General features: G+C 38.0%; 2 protein-coding genes across 2 annotated transcripts in view; one reads left to right on the forward strand and one right to left on the reverse strand.

The window, feature by feature from the left end:
- spg (dedicator of cytokinesis spg) overlaps positions 1-22,612 on the forward strand; it is a 657,455-nt gene that overhangs the window by 388,715 nt on the left and 246,128 nt on the right. The gene's annotated exons all lie outside the window — the stretch shown is intronic.
- LOC138715250 (innexin inx3-like) lies at positions 7,201-21,815 on the reverse strand. The gene is made up of 7 exons (XM_069847974.1): positions 21,658-21,815; positions 18,131-18,324; positions 15,692-15,915; positions 13,282-13,500; positions 11,635-11,800; positions 9,624-9,853; positions 7,201-8,215 (listed from the first exon to the last, which is right to left on the reverse strand). The coding sequence occupies exons 2-7, from the start codon at positions 18,291-18,293 to the stop codon at positions 8,102-8,104; spliced, it is 1,116 nt and encodes a 371-aa protein (XP_069704075.1). The 5' UTR covers positions 18,294-18,324; positions 21,658-21,815; the 3' UTR covers positions 7,201-8,101.

Raw genomic sequence — 22,612 nt, forward strand, 5'->3', positions numbered from 1 at the left:
TGCTTAAACGAATTAAGGCCTGTAGGAAAGGATTTGGTATATTTTTTAGTAATGATATCGCTTTAACGTTATTTATGCATATTCTCACACAGTTCACAGTCCATATTCTGTTAGGAAAATGTCAATTATTTTTAAATGTCTTGCGATGTACAAGTTTTGGGGAATGGCTCTTAAAAGAGCAAATATTCTCTCATTACATCACCATCAATCAATTAAATAGGCATGTTTATAAACAATGGTTACTTCATCAACTTGTAATGCGGAATACGTATCTTTCCATTTTCCTTATTACGCGATTAAAATTAAAAAATGATCATGTTAAAGATTTCAAAAATTTATATTCGAGCCCCACTACGACCATTCCAAGGTGGTGAGCCCCACAGTTTGATAACCACTGCCTTAAAACATTCTATACATATCGCTAATGACGATAGTTAAATGTTATGTTTTATTTAACGACGCTCGCGACTGCAGAGGTTATATCAGCGTCGCAGGAGTTCTTTTACATGCCCGTAAATCTACTGACATGAGCCTGTCGCATTTAAGTACACTTAAATGCCATCGACCTGGCCCGGGATCGAACCCGCAACGTTGGGCATAGAAGGCCAGCACTATACCAACTTGCCAACCAGGTCGACATGACGATAGTAAGTAGAAGATAGTCTGCATGGCGAGCTCCATATTCTTCACAGGGGGCATAAGTTACAGTGTGTAAGGACATTCTGAGCAGGGATTTGTTCTGAAAATAACTGACTTCTTAATTCTGACTGGGTACTGTTCCCATACAAAAAAATAAATAGAATGTTCTCTGAGGAGACCGACTGGCATGTAATCTGTGATTAATATTCACAAGACAGAAATAGTTTGATATAGGCCCATCTGGATCAGAGAATACCACGCAAGGATGAAATGATTAAAATTTTAGGACTCTTAAATGACTTTTATTATATTCTGAAATGAAGAGAGTAGGATTAATTGGCCCATTGGGGCTTACATGCCCAGCTCTAATCTTATTCGCGTTCAGTTAAATCTTATTTTTATTTGTAAACGGCTCAAAGTAGGGTTCCCAGGTCTCCTGTATTTTACCCACATTTTCACCAGTCTCCTGCTTTACGTATTTGATAATACTTTGTCGTGCCGCTGGTTTCCGTTGACGTCGCTCTGGCGTGACGTCTGTGTAGAGAGGGGAAACGGGAGTGACGGGACAAGATGGGATCGAAGTTTATGGGAGGGTGATAATGCAACGATGTTAGGCTCCACGTTGGGCGCCAGTTGTCGTGAGCCAGTCTTCGTTGACGTTCCTCTGGCTTGTCGTCGAGGTGGAAAGAGAGAAAACGGCAGTGACGGGACAAGGGGTCGAAGCTTAAAGAAGGTGGATAATATGTTATTATAGTGAATAAAAGAAAGGCTCCTTTAACAATATTCGTTTATTGAAAATAACAAGAAAAATATCGTATGTTTTCCCCTGGTTCTAGGGTAAGGAAACGGGAGAGTTGCGATAGAAATAATTGATAATTTAGAAATTCGTCTTGAGACGTCGATGCGTGAAGAGTTATGATAATGGGGCAGAATTTGGGTGTAAGGGAGACAGAGGTAACGGGAATGCCTGAGTAGGAGGGTACGATGTGGGGGTAGGAGAACAAGAGAAAGATGGAACTGGGTTCGAGGTTAATTCTCACAATCGAGGGATCAGCTAGCCTAGCTTAGCGACTTTTCGACTGCAAGAACAAGCTCCATGGATGTCGATGGATCGAACGAGCCTAGCTTCGCGACTTTTCGACATTAGGATCGGGAATTCTTCTGTCGAGGGATCAACGGACAGCACAGGGGTTCGAAGGAGGGACATGGATCGATCAAGCCGGTATGAACATGAGGGAATCGAAGTCAGGGAATATTGTAGGAGATAACTGTGAGGGATTGAAGCGATAAGGGGAGATGAGAATAAGTTGGTTTGAAAATGAGTGGTATTCTGACTGAAGGGCTGCAGTTACAGTAGTGTTGTCAACTCGGTTCTTAAAAACCAGCTAAGATATAGCAATGTAAAAATAAGATTATTTTATCGCGGTGAGTGTTAAAAAGACCGCTAAATCCCTATATGCGCAATACAAATTTCATAAACTTTACCCGCTAACCTAACACTGAAAAATGCTAGATCTAGCGGAAAAACCGCTGAATTGCCAACACTGGCTGCAGTTGCTCTCTGCAGTTAGTGGTGGCTCCAACCCGTCACGTGACTAGTGACATCACACTTAGTAGTCTATGCAGAGCCAGCGAAGTGGCAGAGGGCTAAAGCGCTGTCTGATGTCTTCAAGTGAAAACAACTCGGTATGAGGGTGGCACTGCAGGGTACTGCCATGTGACGGGGACAGTGTAGCCGGCCCTTGCAAGACCAGATGTTGAGAACTGCGTAGCTACCCACTCGAGCAAAGTCGTCGGGGGGGGGGGGCTGGATGCAACTAGCCCTTCCCGACTTGAACCAAATAAAATTTACAACATTCGATGTAGATTCCGCAAGGAGCACAAATGAAAGCAACACAGCAACTTTCTACCGTATTTCATAAATATTTATTTCATTAATTCATTAATTACTTTTTATCGCTAAAGGAAGTAATGTGCCATGTTTGAAAAATGTGTTGTGTTTTGTAATGAGAATTCCAGGATCCAGTGCTCACACATTCGATGTAGATTCCACAAGGAGCACAAATGAAAGCAACACAACAACTTTCTACCGTATTTCATAAATAGTTATTTATTTTATTAATTCATTAATTACTTTTTATCACTAAAGGAAGTAATATTCCATATTTGAAAAATATGTTGTGTTTTGTAATGAGCATTCCATGATCCAATGCTCATACTGAAAAGGTTTTTCAGTGAGTAACAAGTGGACTGATGTAAGAACAGAAGTTTTGCTGAACGTATTAAGGCTGAATCACAAAATGTTACAAACTTCATTTGTCTTATAGAGAGTTTTTCAAACATGTAAAAGATTATATATATATATATATATATATATATATTAATGAATGCAGAGCAAATGGTAAATATGAATAGTGCTGTGGTGGTATGAAGATTTTCTAATTAAATATTTTAAGTAGGCTTACAATATACAATGGCAAATTCTCATTAATTTAAACCTGTTTTGTAAGGAGTTTTCAATTTACAGTATAAACGTTTCTGAATGAATACAAAGCAAATTGTAAGTATTAATAGTGCTATGAGAATTATTTTAAATTATTTTTATGTAAAGTTATATATAACTTATAGGTATAAAACATCCTCCTAAAGATATAAAACATGTCGATAATGCGCCAACGATTTTGGCGATGATTTCCAAAATATTCCTTATTTTTAATTTGAAAAACTGACAATCCATGATCTGAGGCAAGTTTTCGCAGACTTTTCCGCTTCCCTATATCTTCTCTGAAAAACCTTGGGAATATTACTGTGAATGTTAGAAATGGCAATTAACTAGAAATCCTTGGAGTCTACGAGGATTCCTGAATAATATGGTCAGTGTTTTTCAAACGACCCCGCTAGATGACGTTTGAAGTCCCGCGATTTTCGTTCAAAATAAGATACTGTGCGTTTCTTTATGTAACATGAGATTAAAATTATAGTTCATTAGTGGTTTACTGTTAAATACTTATCCGAATTAAATTCGTTCTACCCAATAAAACTTGGTTTGGTTGAAATCCTACATAATCATGCAATAACGATAAATGTTGAAGCGATGAGCTGCGTCAGAAATGTGGTGCTGGCGGAAGATGGAGCGAATCAGTTGGATTCAGTGGAAATCACATGAGGTCATGCAGGTTGTAAACGAAGAACGACATAATATTCAAACGATTAGAAATAGGAAACTAAGCACTCAAGCATGGAGGCTTGTTACACGATGTGATCGAAGGCCGAATAGAAGAGTCACGACCAAGAGAACTCCCCCGAAATATTCGGATAGCAAAAGTTATAGAAGATGCAGAATGCATCAACTATCAATATTTGAAACAAAGGCGAACGAGAAGGATGCAGCTATTCCGAATCTCAGTGGACCGGTGGACATCAATAACGTCATGCTGCTCGCTGTAGCGAAATAGGAACGAAACTGCTGGAAGGTTCAATGGCTATCATGGCGGCTAAATGAGTTGTTATATGCACTACGCTAATTTCATATTGTCATCTCCCTCAAATAAAAGAGAACACAAACAATTTATGTCTTGAACCAATAGTAATAACTAGTCCGTTGACATGTTCGCTCATAAGCCATTAACATATTTTTTTACGTTGTGCACATTACAAACAACACAGCAGAACACACCACCATGACACAACAGTGCACGATGTCATTCGTCTGCCAATTCAGATCAGATTCATTCATGGCGTCTGATGGACACAGCCACACCTCTGCACACTGATGGAAGCTCTGCTACAACGTTGGAGCATCAGTGGCTGAAATTTAGAACATCGCGATGCCATCTGATTGCTCAGCGCTGAGATTCGGAATATACTGCCTATAGAGGCACTCTCTAAATGAGGCCGAACCAGTCTTAGAACTGGAGCACCAACCAACGATAAGTGCGGGTTGGGGAGATTGATGAGGGTCACGCAGTCACGTGACAGTTACATGCTTCAAGTACATGCACACAATCATTGTGCACAAATTATTGGTTTGGTTTACACATGCAATTGGTGAAAATTGGCTCTATTGCGGATATTTTTTCCTGATATTTCCTTATATTCCGCGGTTGCCACAAATACTTTTCTTCTGATAGGTTCCACACGCGATAGCATTAATTTCTATGCTCGATATGTAGCTTCTTATTGGCCAGTTTGTATAGTAGTCTTGGCTTCAACGGTTAGGCAAAGTCTTAAAAATCTGATGTACGGTAGGTGCATGAGCTAGTTTGCAAAAACCCAGTTCGTTTTCAGATCATAGTACAATAATATATGAATAAATCTGTGAAGGAGCACAGGTGTGTACGGTACTTTACAGACACATTTACAGTTATAATGCCTAGAATCGTAGTTACGTTTACAGGGGTGTACAAATAAATCGTTTGTTACAAGGAAATGTTTACACATTACTCGTATTATCTTAAAGTAAAATCAACCAAATAACAGGCCAAATCGGCCCAGAGGGTGGTGAGAGGTTTTTTCCCTTGTTAGGAGGGAGGGAACATCCCACGCACTACGACCTATTGTACACCCCTCTATATGGGATGAGTTGCGTGCCCACCCATCCTCTACGCGCACCGACCTGACCACTTGACCCCTTAACGACTGGTCCCTACAGCCAACAGAGTCCATATACCATTCCTGCTTCGGCAACTCCCCCCCCCCCCCCAAGGCTCCCTTAACGGTCCGAGGCGGAAGTCCTCCCCCGAGAAGGTCTGCCCTGAATTCCGTTGCAGAAGCTATCCATCATCACTTGAATACAATCCACGGAGGCCGGTCGAGAGAGCCAGCAGCTTCAGAGGGCCGCCTGTAGAGCGATCTGAAAACCAGAATAAGTAACGGGATGATGAGGAAAAGAAGTGGCGAAGATGAGGAGTGAGGGAAAAACCCCGAAAAAACTTCACCCAGGCAACTCGGCCCAACCGGGAATCGAACCCGGGCCCGTTAGGTTCGGAGTTAGACTCGCTAACCCCTCAGCCACAACTGTGGACTGGCGCGAGGTTAAGATTCCCACCTTTACAGACAATCGGCTTTTAATGGCATAATTAGTCCTACGTACCTGCCACCTTTATTTTTTTTATTTTGGGGGATTATTTTACGACGCTGTATCAACATCTCAGGTTATTTAGCGTCTGAATGTAATGAAGGTGATAATGCTAGTGAAATGAGTCCGGGGTCCAGCACCGAGAGTTACTCAGCATTTCCTCGTATTGGGTTGAGGGAAAACCTCGAAAAAACCTCAACCAGACAACTTGCCCCGATTGAGATTCGAACCCGGGCCACCTGGTTTCGCGGTCAGACGTGCTAACCGTTACTCCACAGGTATGGACGCCTTTGTCCTCAAGGAAATATCCTGGTACTCATTTCTGTTAGAGGTTGAGTAGACCTTAGGGCCATAGTGCGGCGAGAAGGATTAGATCAATGGAAAAATTCATGACCTCATCGGGAATCAAACCCGCGACCTTCCGGCTTGCAGCATTACGCCTTAACCGCGACGCTACTGTGCGCCACACATATATCTTAATACAATTTTTAAATGCTAATGATTTAATAATTTTCAGATAAACGGGAATGATAATTTTTTCCGCTAGACTTAATTTCGAGCTAGAATTAACGACAGAAGAGCAAAATTACCACCTTTACAGACAATCGGTATTAATGACAGTAGGAATGTCAGTGTTACATGCCCGCCGCCAAGGAAATGCTTCTGGCACTCATTCCTATATGAGGCTGACTGAGTAAACCTCAGGACCATAGTGCGGCCGGAAGAATTAGATCAATAGAGAAATCCATGACACAATCGGGAATCGAACCCGCGCCGCGACTTTCCGACTTTACAGTCTTACGGCTTAAACGCGACGCCACCGCGCGCCTCGAAGATTTAGGTAGATGTATATAATTTTTTTTAAGAAAGTGGTATTAAATATTTCTGTACCTGAGAACTGAAGTGACGCAAATCACAAAACATCATTTTTACAGGGAAGCTAAAAACAAGGTTTTTCTCTTACTTTTGTTGTTTTCTTATTTTATTGTTGTGCTTTAACTAACCAATAAGGACAACCGACGGCCAAAATAGCTTGATTGGATTTGCATTTTTTCGCATAAAAATATAATTATTATTAGAGCGAAAATGATATCACCAAGTCGGTTCGCTTTAATATGGGTTTAAAGTGAGCCGACTTGCGTCATTATAAACCTGTTTATTTCATAATAAACGTGTTTGGTGGTTAATACAGCTTCTTTTTTAATTCCTCTTATATAATAAAATATTTACTAATAAAATCTTCAGAGACGTTTTTAAGCAAGTAGCTCTCTTTCTCTCTTGTTACAAATACAATATATTGCTCATGAAACCTTTAAGAATATATGTTTCATAGATATAATTCGTAGATAGATTGCATGCCAAAACCACTCTTTTGGAATCAGGAATGATAAAAACGTAAACGTAAAAACGTAAATATCAAAACCTATTTTTTGAGCATCACAAAACTTTTCATTTATACATCATATGGGAAAGTAAGAAGATAATTTCTTATGTCAAGAATTATAAAAGAGGTACATTTTATTAACGATACATAATATGGACTTAACAAATTAAAATAAACTACATACAGTTAATACTGAATTATAAGCAATATAAAAGACAGCTTATAGTATTGCTTTTAATATACACCTTAGAAACATCTTCCACAGTGCACACAGTATAGGATAAATTCTTTGGCATCATGTATATCCTATCATAAATACGAGTATATCAAAGTTTTATAGGCCTATATAAAGTTACGTATATTTGCTTACATCATACATCATTGGTTTTCCATACCATCTGGACTATTCTCATTAAGTTACTTAACGGTATAAAATGTTACAAAGTTTTTTTTTTTATATTTCAACATGTAATTACTCGAGACATATTTTATAGATCATTTCTTTGCATTATTTCGTAGCGTTAAAACGTTTCAAATGAAATATATGGATTTCATTTTGCATATTGAGTAAATAATGATTTCATTCATCTTTACTAACAAAAATAATAAACTGTAAGCTCATCTGTATTATTGTTTTATAATTAAACAACAAGAGATGATTATTTAAGATTAATTTGAGTATTATTTTTAATTATCTCTGTACATTGTTTGAAACTGAGAACTCATGAAATGTGTTTATGTAAAAAGCACTTATATTTATATATTTTTTAAATAAATTTCATTTCTAAACAAACATAACGTGCTTAGCAAATAACAAGACTTGTCGCAGACTCCTTGTATCTGACATCAATAGTAAATCAGTGCCACTTTGCATGTTACAACAAGGAAAACGTGCTCTGACTCACTTTTTTAGCTCGCACAACAAAGGCACATTTACAATGTCTAAACTAAAACGTTAATTTCCCCTGTTTCATCTGCAAGGTAACAGTGGCCTAGTCTCGTTATAGAATGTGTTTATAATCTCCCAGCTCAGAGCTGAAGTCGTTCAAGATTTCATGGAATGTCATGGTGCACAGATTCCGACCAAGCAGGTGGAGGAAGAAGAAATCTCCATGCTGGAAGGAAAATGAAACACATTAATGATTAATGAGCGTAGAAAATAAAAAAGTGAAAGATACGACCTAGCTAAATACAACTTGTCTCTTACATATACAAATTAAATTCAAAATGAAAATAACGATAAATGATATACTTACGCACGTATGTATATACAGTTTTAGACAAACGTTCTGTCGAACATATACTTCGTGAGTCCCAGAAAGGAGGCAGTGCGCATGATCAGACATACAACGAAAGAAAACTAATTGTATTACGTCAACTAGTCGTTCTCTTGTGAACCAGGTCGCTCGTCCTCTGGCATTGCCTCCTTTCTGGGACATACAGATCTGTGCGACAAAACTTTTTTCTAAGACTGTACGTATGTATGTACACTTGGGAGCTACAGAGTTTGCGAGAGGAAGGAATGAGACAAGGAAAGCATTAAGTGGCGCCCATTCTCTAACAGTGAATCAAAACATACATGCTGTTGACCGTTCAGCAAATATTGATTGCATTCTGACTGTTAATGACAAGCTGAATAGTAGTGTGTAGTGACCATGAATCCATGATTCGAGTCTTTTCTCTTCCTGCAGCTGTGATTGATATGCAATCCCTTATTCCACTTCGACCCCCGCCCGCAAACATTCTAGCTCCCAACAGTAAGTAGGCCTAACCACCTCTATCTACCTACTACCTACCTCTTTCTCTAGCTGTAAGGCAAATTTCTCTAAATAGATTTTTCTTCCCATTCTAACAGTAGAGTTTTTGTAGTTTAAAAAGGTATTTTGATTAAGGACTGTGTGTGCCTATTTTCATATTTTATGACATACAAATCATACAATATCACAATATTGGCTTGGCTTGACATGGGTTGAATCCGCGACCTGTCCTTACTCTTAGGCACGGTTTGGCCCATTGCGATTATTGTCCAAGTCCGACAGGTGACCTGTGTGGAATTGTGAATCTGACGCTTACAGGTGGGCTATTCTGCCCTAGCCCCTGATAGAGCCAGGCCCCGTCCGCATACGAGTAGCCTGATGAGCCTCAGGGGCCCCGGAGCTCTAAGCCTTTCCTACATCAACATCAGAAACCCGTACCACCCCTAAGACTTCACCCCAGCCTATATTTACTATTTCAGATGATAGATGAAATAAGGAGGAAGGTAGAGAGTGTTGGTGGAATGATAGAGGGAAATGGGAGTACCCCGATAAAGTCCTCTGAACCATCAGCTTAGTTTGCCACAAATTCCATCACGACCTGGTCGGGAATCGAACCCGGGCCGTCTACATGGGAGGCCAGCGCTCTAACACTGTAGCCACAGACGCGCCATGCCACAATCTTACAGAAAAGTATCGAAAATAAGCGGATATCAAATTCCGAAAACAATGAGATGCAAATATGTCAGTTTGAATTGCAAGAACTCACCTTGGTTCTGGAAACGATGGCATGGATAGCGCCCGGAACCTTGTACTTGAATCGACTCTCCAGAATCAACTTGCGTATGATCGGGGAGAATGTAATGGCGAGACTATAGATGAGAGCCAGACCGGACATTACGGCCAGGAAGATGAGCCAGAACCACATGAAGATGTATATCTTCTCATTCAGAATGTTGAGCGGTAGAATACACAGCAGGTCGTGTGTCTGCACAGTACCTGCACACACATCACATTGCGGAACACACTGCTTATCTAAAACCCTACATACTGTATAATACTATCTCGTACCCTACAATTTTTGACACATTAGTCTACTGATTCTTAAATGTAATAAATGAAGAGAATGATCATTTCACCCTGAAATTAATTTAACCAGGTTATATGGAATCTAATTCACGGCTGAGTGCAGCTCCGGATCGGTAAATTAAAGATATTTTTGGTAGTAGCTTTTCATGTGTATTGCGAGAAAACCATATTGATATGGGCTATTGGACAACAGATCCCGTGAAAATTAACCATGTAAAATAAATATAATTGTTTCGCTTTAGATTTCTGTTTATAACCATACGGCAATATTCCATATATGTAACAAATGAAATAAGATTTGGGCAATAGACATACTGACAAATATACATAAGTAAACGTGCCGAAAGCATAACTGAGTCCTGATAGTATAGTATACTATACCATACTTCATACATGATTATGATATAAGATGTGTGCAGAGACCCGAAGTATGGTATAATATGCCTGCATTTGTGTCCTAAATGTAACCTGCAGAATTTTTTTTAGCATTTTTCCTCATGTCAGGGACTTTTTAAAAGTAGAATTATATTAAACTTTAAAAATAAAACAAAAAAATGTCTCAGGAGTCAGGAGGATAATATATTTATATATTTCAAAGTATGCTGCTTATTATTCTAGACCATGGGTGTCCAAACGCCTATAGAACCAGGAGATACTGCACGTCAAGCATACTCTGCTAAGGTCAATAACTTTCCATATAAAATAGGAAAAACGACCTTAAAGAATATGCGCTGCGGGTTTCTTACACCAGGGGTTACTTCGTACGAGTTACAATTGGACATCTATGTTCTAGACGTTACATAATATTCTTCTCACTTCTGTGAAAATTTCACATTTATGTGTCAGAAATGCCTTAAATGTCATTTTTCTATAGTGCTTAGAACCTTTGGTTACAAGGTAAACATTTAAATATTCGCAAGTAGAAAGTGCGCACTGTAATTTGATTGGGTATGCTACTGTAGCAACGTTATTGTAATAAACATTTAGTTTATAAATTTTCCTATGCTATATTATGAAACTTATACCGAGTACTGAACACAGAAATACTGTATTTTATTGAAAAAACTGTAAACCTATTATCAGGGTTATTGAATACTAAATACCAAGTAAGTACGTTACTGAACTGAATAGTATTTAATTAAATAATAGTTGGAATCTTTCTACTGCACTTATTTTTCAAAATGGGTTTCATTTGTATCACCACAAACATCGCCATATCATCAATTCTGTCACAAAATATTTGCTTTTATAATTCAAATTAAGAAATACCATTATTTAGATGTACGAATGAACACGTAATGAGTGGTATAAAACGGAAGGAAAATGGTAAAAAATAATTACTATTATAATGTTGATTTCATAGTGACTTTTTTTTTCATTAACTGTACCATATTGAATTGACTGTAGGCTACATGTATAGCAGTGGAAATGTAATTACACTACTACTAATAACTTATTACTACCACAGTCTAGTATATACAGTCACGAAGCTTGAGTTTATGAGGGTACTAGAAACAATAGACTGTGCCGGTACTATTTCGCGTTGTCTGTAATGAGGCGATAGTAGCGATCCTAATGGTTAGCAACTATCTATGGATGCACATTTACTACGTATTGAGCTTCATGACTGTATATACTAGACTGTGTTACTACTATTACGAATACAATAATGATACTAATATCATACGTACCTGTAGGACCATACATGTTGAATGTGCACTTTGTCACACGTGGGAATATTTCAATCATAGGATCTGTACGATTTTCCTGGTCCAGTCCTGCATAGTCGATAACCTTTGTTCCATACGTCAAGAATACGTTACCCAAGAATTTATCTATGAAGTAGATGTTGCCGATCTGTGAATATAAATATAAATAATATTGCATTGAAAAATATGTTCGTTCACTTAAAATTATTTACGATCATCATTTCATAAAATTTTTATATCGCAATATTTTTAGAGTAAAATGTAAGAAAATTGTATGGCGTTCCGTTCAGAAATACCATAACAAGCCGACATTATGAATAGAGCACAAGTATGGTTATGTGAAATTATCTATAATCTCACACCTACTAACATTTGAACGTTGGAACAGTAAATTAATAAAAGAGAAAGATAGGAGAAAAGGTCAAAGAACAAATAATTCAATATGATAATTTATAGAGAAAAAGTGAAATTGAAATTTTAGTGAATAGTAGTTAGAGGAAAAAGGGGGTTTGAAAGGCGTATATAATATTAGATATATTAGGTTTAATGATCAAATAGAGAATAGCAAATGAAATGTAGGAGAAATACTGAAGGGGAGATTAAACAAGTAATAAAAAAGGTACATAGTGTAATTGGGAGTATTTGTGTAGACGCGTACTGCAAATAATGTGTTACTGTAATATGTTAATGGTGGCACCGGATACAGAAATGTGAGGTACACCTATGTAAAGAAGTGCTGTGACCAAATATATCATATCATATCATATAATCTCACACCAATAATTAGGTAAAATTCATACAGTTTACTATGAATTATGAGAGCCATGACTAAAATGCATAGTACAATATTCACCAAAACCAGCCACTGAAATTATCGCTCATCTTCTGTCCACGTTTCCCTAGCTAGGAAGTATTTACTTATTGTGTATAATAGTTCGACATATTGTGAATTCAGTGTTGTGTTGATTTCTGCAATTATGGTTCTCACAACAGATAAGAAGGTGTTTATTGTCGAGCATTATTTTCGGTCATACCGAGTATATTTAAATTACAAACATACTCTGAAAATCAAGATAAGCCATTATAACGCAAAACTTATCGCGTACGACGGAACTTCTCGACGACGGCTAACATGGTTGTGTTATTTAGTGCCGCATTGTTAAATCGCTCCTGGTACTGCTCTTTTTTTGTGGCGTAAGCTCGGCCCATTCCGACGCCCCATTTCGTATCACCGGAAATACTGTTCGACGATAAACACTTTCTCCTTTGTTGTGAGAACAATAATATAAGTGTCATTCAGTATTATTTCATAACGACAAAATCAATTCACGCGTATGGTTGAATAAAGAGCCTTATTTTACGTGAAGCGTGTTACATCGGTAGTGACGACGTTCATTATTTTATAATTTTAATCTAATTATAATATAAACTCAGTTTAGATTTATTATTATTATTATTATTATTATTAATGTTTACAATTAAGAAAATGTATTCAAACTAAAACCGAGATTATGTCCCGACAGTCTTTTTTCGGGATAGCCTATTGAGATTCATAGCTGGAATTGAGTACAGTTCTATAAAATGTAGTACGTATAGCAACCTTACTCCATATCGAACCAAAGGACTTACCGCGTTTATAAAGTTGAGAGCCTCACACAAGATGTAACAGTATGCATAAATGTTGTTGAGGTGCATTGTTTCAAGGATGTACTGCACAAGTTTGGTCTGCTTTTCCTTCCTTTCTTCTGTGGTTACTGTTGTTGCCCCCCGCAAGCCATCGGTGATCTTTCGGATTCTGCCGTCTTCGTAATTCTTCCATAGCCAGTGTGGGGCGTAGAATAGTATTGCCTGCAAATGATTTTTGTTCAGTTGTTATTTAAACATTTATTGAAATATCCTTTTGTACGCCATAAATTATTCACTGCGATGAGTTGTGTAAGCCTGTACAACCATAATGGAGTTATGTTGGTATGGAAATAGGATGGAAACGGAAGTATACACGAAAGAAACTTGTCATAGCAGTGTTCTTATCCTTCACATATAAATTCTGCTGCAAATCGAACTCCAGGTTCTTTTAAGAGGATAAATTACGTTAATTGCCCGGACTACGTCTGGGCCAAAGTTAATAAGACCTAAATGCTTAGGCCTATACCTATATAAATAAATTATGCATTGAGTGAAGGATGAAATCATTCAATAGGCCTACTGTATTGGGATTAGACGCAGCCAAGTCACTAATGAATCCAAGTACCTTCTCCAGAAAAAAACTAACGTTGTGAATAATAATAATAATAATAATAATAATAATAATAATAATAATAATAATAATAATAATAATAATAATAATAATAATTTTGGTGGTGGAAATTGAACGCTCAATGGATGTGATTTTTTTACTTGGTTATTTAGCGATGCTGTATCAACTACGAGGTTATTTAGCGTCAATGGGATTGGTGATAGCGAGATATTATTTTGGCGAAAAAAGGCCGAGGACTCGCTATAGATTAGGTCTACCTGACATTCGCCCTACGGTTGAGGAAAACTTCGGGAAAAACCCAACCAAATAATCAGTCCAAGTAGGAATCGAACCCACACCCGAGCGCAACTCCGGATCGGCAGGCAAGCGCCTTAGCCGATCTAACTACGCCGGTGGCCACAGATGTGCTGTCTGCTGGTTACGGCCCTGTTTCAGAAGGAGTCGAACTAAGTTTCTTATTAGAACCCGTGATTTAACTCTAATCAGTTACACTTTTTATTAAATAAGTGAAGTGCAATTGGATACTTCAAGTAACGAAGGTGCTAAGTGCCAAAATAATGAAACTGAGATACATAAAAAACTGTTTTTTTTTTATAGATAAAGGTTCCACAGTACATATAAGGAAATTTAACTAAATGATTTTTCAGTGCATCAATATGTTGGTAATGATTACTTGTAACAAAATATAATGCGCACTATCATGAGATAACACTTTTATCATCCAGTCTGGTGTCAAAAAATCTTAAAGTTAGAATTTATAAAACAGTTATATTACCGGTTGTTCTTTATGGTTGTGAAATTTTGACTCTCACTTTGAGAGAGGAACATAGGTTAAGGGTGTTTGAGAATAAGGTGCTTAGGAAAATATTTGGGGTTAAGAGGGACGAAGTTACAGGAGAATGGAGAAAGTTACACAACACAGAATTGCACGCATTGTATTCTTCACCTGACATAATTAGGAACATTAAATCCAGACGTTTGAGGTGGGCAGGGCATGTAGCACGTATGGGCGAATCCAGAAATGCATATAGAGTGTTAGTTGGGAGGCCGGAGGGAAAAGGACCTTTGAGGAGGCCGAGACGTAGATGGGAAGGTAATATTGAAATGGATTTGAGGGAGGTGGGATATAATGGTAGAGACTGGATTAATCTTGCTTAGGATAGGGACCGATGGCGGGCTTATGACGGCAATGAACCTCCGGGTTCCTTAAAAGCCAGTAAGTAAGTAAGTAAGTAATCATGAGATAACACATTTCTTACGAAATATCTTCTATAGTCCACATTGAAAATAGATTCTCTTGCTTTCACTATTAATACACATATTCATAATCTTAATAAAATCAAACCAAAATAAATCAAATCACAACGAAATAAATAACTTAAATTACATCTCGATGGAGCTATTGGACAAATTGAACTATGTAAAATTAATATAATTGTCTCGCAATAGATAGGCTAGAGAGAGAGAGGTTTACCTATCGAAGCAGACCTGAGTTCATTGACTTCTTACATCTGTATTATGAGAAGAAAGAGCGGTGTGTTAGCGGCGATGTTGCCAGACTGCTGAAACTTCAACTTAATTTTCTAATTTACCGTGCATTTAATCACATAAGGTAATACAGGTTTTCTATTCATTTATAAGTGTACTCTATCGTCCCTTTCAGTCTAAAGACTTATTTCACTTCCACTCTGTATAGGCCCTGTGCATCAAGTTCAATTAAATTTTTTTCGTGAATACGGAATAAATTAACGAAAGAACAAACGCAAATATGTCGATACTTACTTGGAAGATGAGGGCAAAAGGCACCCACTGGTAGTAGGAGTGGTATTCTGCGTTGTCTTCTGGGGTCGTTGGTCCGACTCCAGGAAAAAGGATCTTCGTTCCCACACCGTATTTCTGATGCCTGTGAGCCGGTATTGTGAAGGTGGCCGAGATCCAGCAGTAAGAATTTGGTACATTTGCATTTGATTCAAATGCCTTGTCCCCAATGCAATCTATAGGTTTCCCTATAATAAATATTTTATACTTATTAGAAAAAAAGTGACTCATGTACTGTTCTCCAATCAGGAGATAAACCGTGAAAGGAATGTGCTTACTATTGCGTCATCTATTGGAAAGAAGTAGGTAGATAATATTACCGTTATAACGTCAGTTTAAAAACCATGCGCTCTCCTGCATATGTTATTTCCTGTATGAAGAGATTAAAAGACCAGGAGTGCTATTCGTAGACATTTCGCAGCACACGCTACGAGCGTACTAAGCTAGCCCCGGCTATCCACTGGTTACTTGTACAGAATTCAAATCATATCCTATAGCTAACACTGGTTTATGAATACGAAAAACGCTGATCATCCACCGGAAACCCGCGCTAAAAATGTCTATGAATACGGCCCTAGGAGTTTAACAGTGATCTAATTTTGTAACTAGGGTAGTATCAATATGTGTGTATCAATGTTATGGTTTGTGCTATGAGAGCTAGCCAATAGAGATAAGAATACCCACGTGTGTGACCTTATGACATCTTATGACATCAACATTCATTCACAGCATTACCCCGCTTCGTCTCATTCCCCAAAGACTTTCTCGTGGTTGGAGTACAGTAGTTCAGCGTCGACTACAAAGCCAGCGATTCCACAAGTGAAATGGAAATGTATCCTTCTTCCATAGAGACTGATGTTATGCCCCCTTATTCTTATACTGTGCCTTGCGACATGCTTACGAAATGGCAGGAGAGTTGCGTTGCTTGTGAAATATCTTGTGTTCGTTAAGCATAATTATTCAGTACCAAAAAGTCACAACTGCTTGTGAAAGTAAAATAATAATAATAATAATAATAATAATAATAATAATAATAATAATAATAATACAAAATATTGGCCCAGTTCGAAGTTCACACACAGATTTTAAATTCGCATTTATAAAGAACCTAATAATACAAAGCGACGAGAAACATGGTATGTACTGTGTAGCTTGCAAGATCGTTGTATGGACAGTTCTTTCTAGCTCATTAACGGTAGACTGCAGCCGCAGGCGGAGGGATTCTTTTGTGCCTTCAGACTATAACGACAAAAAGCAATTATACGAGGAAAATCCTTCATGAAAATGTTGATGACAAGTTGAGCATGCCACGTCACAGGCGTCAATATTCCTCATGTCATTTTTGAATCCCAGACTCTTTGCCCTCATTGATTACACTAACAAACACAAAACCCGTTTTCTTGGCTGACACAGCTGCACCACTTACAAGCAACCTTAACAAATATTTGTAGTTGGCGTATGAAATCAGTTAGGCTACGTTGCTCCAGAAGGAGATCTAATTACATTGTATGTATTCTTATGAAAAAGGAAAATAAATAATAGGCCTACATCCCTGTTAAGAAAACTCTAATAACAAAATTGAGATTTTTTCACGTATCAAGGTCAATTTTTTTAGTTAGTTATTTAACGACGCTGTATCAACTACGATGTTATTTAGCTTCGATGGAATTGGTGATAGCGAAATGATATTTGACGAGATGAGGCCGAGGGTTCGCTATAGATTACCTGACATTTGCTTTACGGTTGGGAAAACTTCGGAAAAAATCCACCCAGGTAATCAGCCCAAGCGTGAATCGAACCCGCCCCCGAGCGCAACTCCGGATCGACAGGCAAGCCGACTGGGCTACGCCGGTGGCTATGGCGAGTCAGAAAGAAGCATTTTCGCTTGGCGAAGTACTCACGACTCAGCATTTTGTCTTTTGGAATCTCAATGAATAATTCTTTCCTGAGTCTTCTTGTACTTCGGCCTGAATAATTTATCCATGTTGAGTCGTTCTAAGAAGATGAATATCGTCCACAGTGGTAAATCTCAAACGAGATGCCATGTTTTAACACCAAATTTGCCTACGGTAAACTTTCTTCACGTGCACGTTATCCGTCTAGAGATAGCGAATCCACTATTGAAATAAAGTGAAGTGAATGGCTCTGATTGGCTCTTTCATCAATGGCGTCAACACAGCCTTTAACCGTTTTTAGCGTACCCGTAAGGTGCGAAAACTCTCTTATTTTTAGGTACTCTCCTAGTGCTTCTGTGGATTTTCTTCATCGGATTCTTCTCCAGTGGCATTCTTTAATTATTACTGTTCATTTCGAAGCCTTTTGGTGTTCTTTTCCTAAATGTTATATTGCTGTTGAACAACACTCTAGGCTTACTTACTATACCCGTTTTCAAGATGTACTTACCAATGAGGGTATTAGCCGTGCAGAGGATGCAAGAGGCGATAAGGATGATAGCGGTGGCTCGGTAGTGAAATCTGAACACCAAATTATCTATGACCTCCTTGTCCGCGATGGACTTGAGTTTGATGAATGAAGAAGTTGCAGAAAGTTGCTCAAGAACTGACATCTTGGCAACTGCAAGTTTTTGTGCCTAATCTCTGCAATTTAGAATAAAATAAGTTAGTAACATCTATACCTTCACACTGCTCTGTTTTATACCTTGTGGCATACTGACTAGGGCAGGCGTGGGGATTTGTACGTTACCTTGAGCAATCTTCAGTTACCTAGCGTTCTCCTTCTACTCCCGCAATTCTGTTCATCATGGACACAAGAATCGATCAGTGGCGTACAATGCGTAAACTACTTTTACATTAATGTAAGCAGAAAGAGGCTTACACCAAGCCCTGGTCTAGGACCTTGATTTAAGTCCATATTATGTGTGGTTTTTCCGTGACATCACTTATTTTTACAGGGACACACGACTAGTCTCATAACAACACTATGTCAAACATAATACAGATGTCGTAGATATCACAGAATCATAATGATAATGAGCAAACGTTCATATCCCATTCAGGATTCGAACCATGACCGTTGCTTCCAAATGTCGTTAAAGTTACATCTCAGCTTCCTTGCTATATATTGGTTTTATCATCTCTGATTTCTATTTAATTCACTGAATAACATTTTTTGTTTTGTTGAAGTCACGATTTAGTTAGTTTGTACAGCGATCGACATTAAATGCAGTAGAACTCCAATTAATCGAACTTCAAATATCCGGATCACGTTTCAGAACAGTTTGAAATTGTTTATTCAAAGAAAGTTACATATGTTTAGGTTTTTTATTTCATGTACTGTACTACCATACATAAGTAAAGTTCTGTTCTGTATGGAATATGAAGAGTTCTTATAATTTTAATCCGTTTAAAATTCTATGTATTTTGTTTGAATATGTGTAACTTTGTTTATTATAAACTGTTGGCCTATAGTCATTTTGCACTTTTAATACATGCAGTAGCTTACTACTGTTGTTTCTAGACTCTTTTCATTTCCGACCCAATTATCCGGATTCCTGCATATCCGGACCATACTATCCCTATTAGTCCGGATAATTAGAATTCTACTGTACACGAAGTAACTGGTGACTTAACAATACATTATTACGGTTTTATATGATGTTAATACTAACACGACATGTTTTATCTAATACATAAATGTGATCGGTTTGTTGCTAACACTTTTACGCATGACCAGCAAAAGGTTTTCTGCGCTCTTCTGGAAATATGAAAAGTCCCATTCATAAGGTACCTGTACGGACATTTGTAAGGCATAATTTATTACGCTCAAAGATAGAATGATGACTAGCGCAGTTGAATTTTGACGTGGTTGGCTGTTGAGTTTTGCTTGATATTTGTAATTTAGAGATAGGGTTCTCGTAAATCTACGACACAGTTTTTCAGGCTCTATTGTTGAAGGAAGTAATGCCAGTGATTTTTATTGCCCTTAGAAATCCACTGTTTACTTCTGGGTTTGAACTCGTAAACCTCAGATCCAGTGGCAAGCACGGTAACCGCTCGACCACTATAAATGAAAAGGGAAATAATGTAAGTTGCAGTGTGATAATTTTTCTTAAAAACTGAATTAAGTTAACACAGAATGGCGGTATATTTTAAATTAACCTAATCCTAATATTTATATTTTTTCTTCTGTAAGTGTTTATATTGAGTATCTATCAGTCAGTGCGTCCGAAAAATGTACAATAAAATATATAGACTTTATCAATTATAACATGTGATTGTTAAAAGATAATACATTTAATACATTAGATTATAATTTACTCTACTTAGCTCTTCAGTGAGTTTCTTCCCTCAGATAGTCATACTCAAAATCTACGAGTTATTATCCGGGAATCGTGAGCATGAAATATAAACATTTACTTACTTACTTACTTACTTACTTACTAACTTACTTACTGGCTTTTAAGGAACCCGGAGGTTCATTGCCGCCCTCACATAAGCCCGCCATTGGTCCCTATCCTGAGCAAGATTAATCCAGTTTCTACCATCATATCCCACCTCCCTCAAATCCATTTTAATATTATCTTCCCACTACGTCTCGGCCTCCCCAAAGGTCTTTTTCCCTCCGGCCTCCCAACTAACATTCTATATGCATTTCTGGATTCGCCCATATGTGCTACATGTCCTGCCCACCTCAAACGTCTGGATTTCATGTTCCTAATTATGTCAGGTGAAGAATACAATGCGTGAAGCTCTCCGTTGTGTAACTTTCTCCATTCCCCTGTAACTTCATCCCTCTTAGCCCCAAATATTTTCCTAAGAACCTTATTGTCAAACACCCTTAATCTCTGTTCCTCTCTCAAAGTGAGAGTCCAAGTTTCACAACCATACAGAACAGCCGGTAATATAACTGTTTTATAAATTCTAACTTTCAGATTTTTTGACAGAAGACTAGATGACAAAAGCTTCTCAACCGAATAATAACACGCATTTCCCATATTTATTCTGCGTTTAATTTCTTCCCGAGTGTCATTTATATTTGTTACTGTTGCTCCAAGATATTTGAATTTTTCCACCTCTTCGAAAGATAAATCTCCAATTTTTATAGTTCCATTTCGTACAATATTCTGGTCACGAGACATAATCATATACTTTGTCTTTTCGGGATTTACTTCCAACCCTATCGCTTTACTTGCTTCAACTAGAATTTCCGCGTTTTCCCTGATCGTTTGTGGATTTTCTCCTAGAATATTCACGTCATCCGCATAGACAAGAAGCTGATGTAAATGAAATATAAACATTATTAGTTTAAAATAAACAGAGCTTATTTTAACACAGCATTGCAATTTACTCAAATAGAGTCCAGTTATTTTCTTCTTTCCTCTACTAAATTGTCCATATTTATTATGTACAAGAGATTCTTCTGGAAAGTGTTGACATGAAATGTACAAGCTATAATTTTTTTTTTCGGAGGAGGAGTAGAGCCCATAGGCAAGCACTGTAGCCTTAGGCTTAATGTCCAATCTCCATATGTTGGAATGATTATTGAAGTCCATTTAGGATCCAAGAAATAAAAGTTTACACTATTAATTTGCCAAAAGTATTTACAGTAAGGACACGTCAAAATGTCACTGGATTCGTATTTGTTTGCTATTTCCTCGTCGGTTTTTTCATTGGTTTATTTTACGACGCTTTATCAACGCCATTCTTTATCTAGCATCTGAATGAAATGAAATTTATAATGCCAATGAAATGTGTTCAGAGTCCAGCGCCGAAAGTTACCCAGTATTGGTCTTACTGAGTTGAGGGAAAACCCCCAAAAAAGAACCTCAAACAAATAGCTTGTTCCAACCAGGATTTGAACCCAGGTCCGCTCGTTTCGCGGTAAGACATACTAACCGTTACTCCACAGCGGTGATCTCTTCGTCGTGGACATGAAATCTAAAATAGGAATAATATTCATAGCGTACTTACCCTAGAGAAAGTTGAGAGTACGATGTGAAGCAATGCAACCTGTTGAGTATTCCAGTTGTACGTAACTCCACGAAACTACTGAAGGAAACGCGGCGAACGTTGTGATAGTCGCTGAGAGGCTTGGTTTCCGGTAAAAATTCCAGCAACCGACGCAAGCGTCATAATCCCCACTTCCAAACGATAAGTAGGTATGTACCGCATCTCAAGATCAACTGTGTGCCTAGGGCATGCATGCGAAAAACGGCTCACGATTTCGTAATAATTATCTGTTCGTCCATCTGTCTCTGCCTCATTACATGGACCGGGATTAAGACGTAACGAAGTCGATAAAAATAGTTTTTAACCAATATTTAAAACTACAGACATTGTAGAATTATTTATGCTTGGTTCCTCGCAGTGATTCAGTTGGTAACATTTCCAGTTACGTCCACACCTGTGGAGTAACGGTCAGCGCGTCTGGCTGCGAAACCAGGTGGCCCGGGTTCGAATCGCAGTTGGGGCAAGTTACCTGGTTGAGTTTTTTTCCGGGGTTTTCCCTCAACCCAATACGAGCAAATGCTGGGTAACTTTCGGTGCTGGACCCCGGACTCATTTCACCGGCATTATCACCTTCATATCATTCAGACGCTAAATAACCTAGATGCTGATACAGCGCCGTAAAATAACCCAATAAAAAAATGTCCAGTTACAAATCCAGTGCAGTTGTAGGCTCTGGTTTGATTCTCAGCACTAAAATAGAGATTGATTTTTATTTCATAGGGGCCTCGTTTATGATCCTTGCCCTCTGTTTAGTTGCTTCATTTTAGAGACGAAAATGCGCTATGTTGCCAACATAATGAGAGACTCCTGCTGCTTACAAGGAAACATCACTTAATGATAAGAAAATTTTCAAACAATTTATACACCATTCCAAAGAGCATCCTGAAATGTGTTTAAATATGTAATATTACATCCT

The sequence above is a fragment of the Periplaneta americana genome, chromosome 15 (assembly GCF_040183065.1).
Source record: "Periplaneta americana isolate PAMFEO1 chromosome 15, P.americana_PAMFEO1_priV1, whole genome shotgun sequence".
Taxonomy (NCBI): domain Eukaryota; kingdom Metazoa; phylum Arthropoda; class Insecta; order Blattodea; family Blattidae; genus Periplaneta; species Periplaneta americana.

Excerpts from the sequence above, each read along its gene's own strand:
- LOC138715250 (XM_069847974.1), bottom strand. The coding sequence starts at position 18,293 with ATGTCAGTTCTTGAGCAACTTTCTGCAACTTCTTCATTCATCAAACTC. Across the intron at positions 15,916-18,130 it reads CACGGCTAATACCCTCATTG|GGAAACCTATAGATTGCATT; the intron begins GTAAGTACATCT and ends TATTTATTATAG. Across the intron at positions 13,501-15,691 it reads CTTTTGCCCTCATCTTCCAA|GCAATACTATTCTACGCCCC; the intron begins GTAAGTATCGAC and ends AATCATTTGCAG.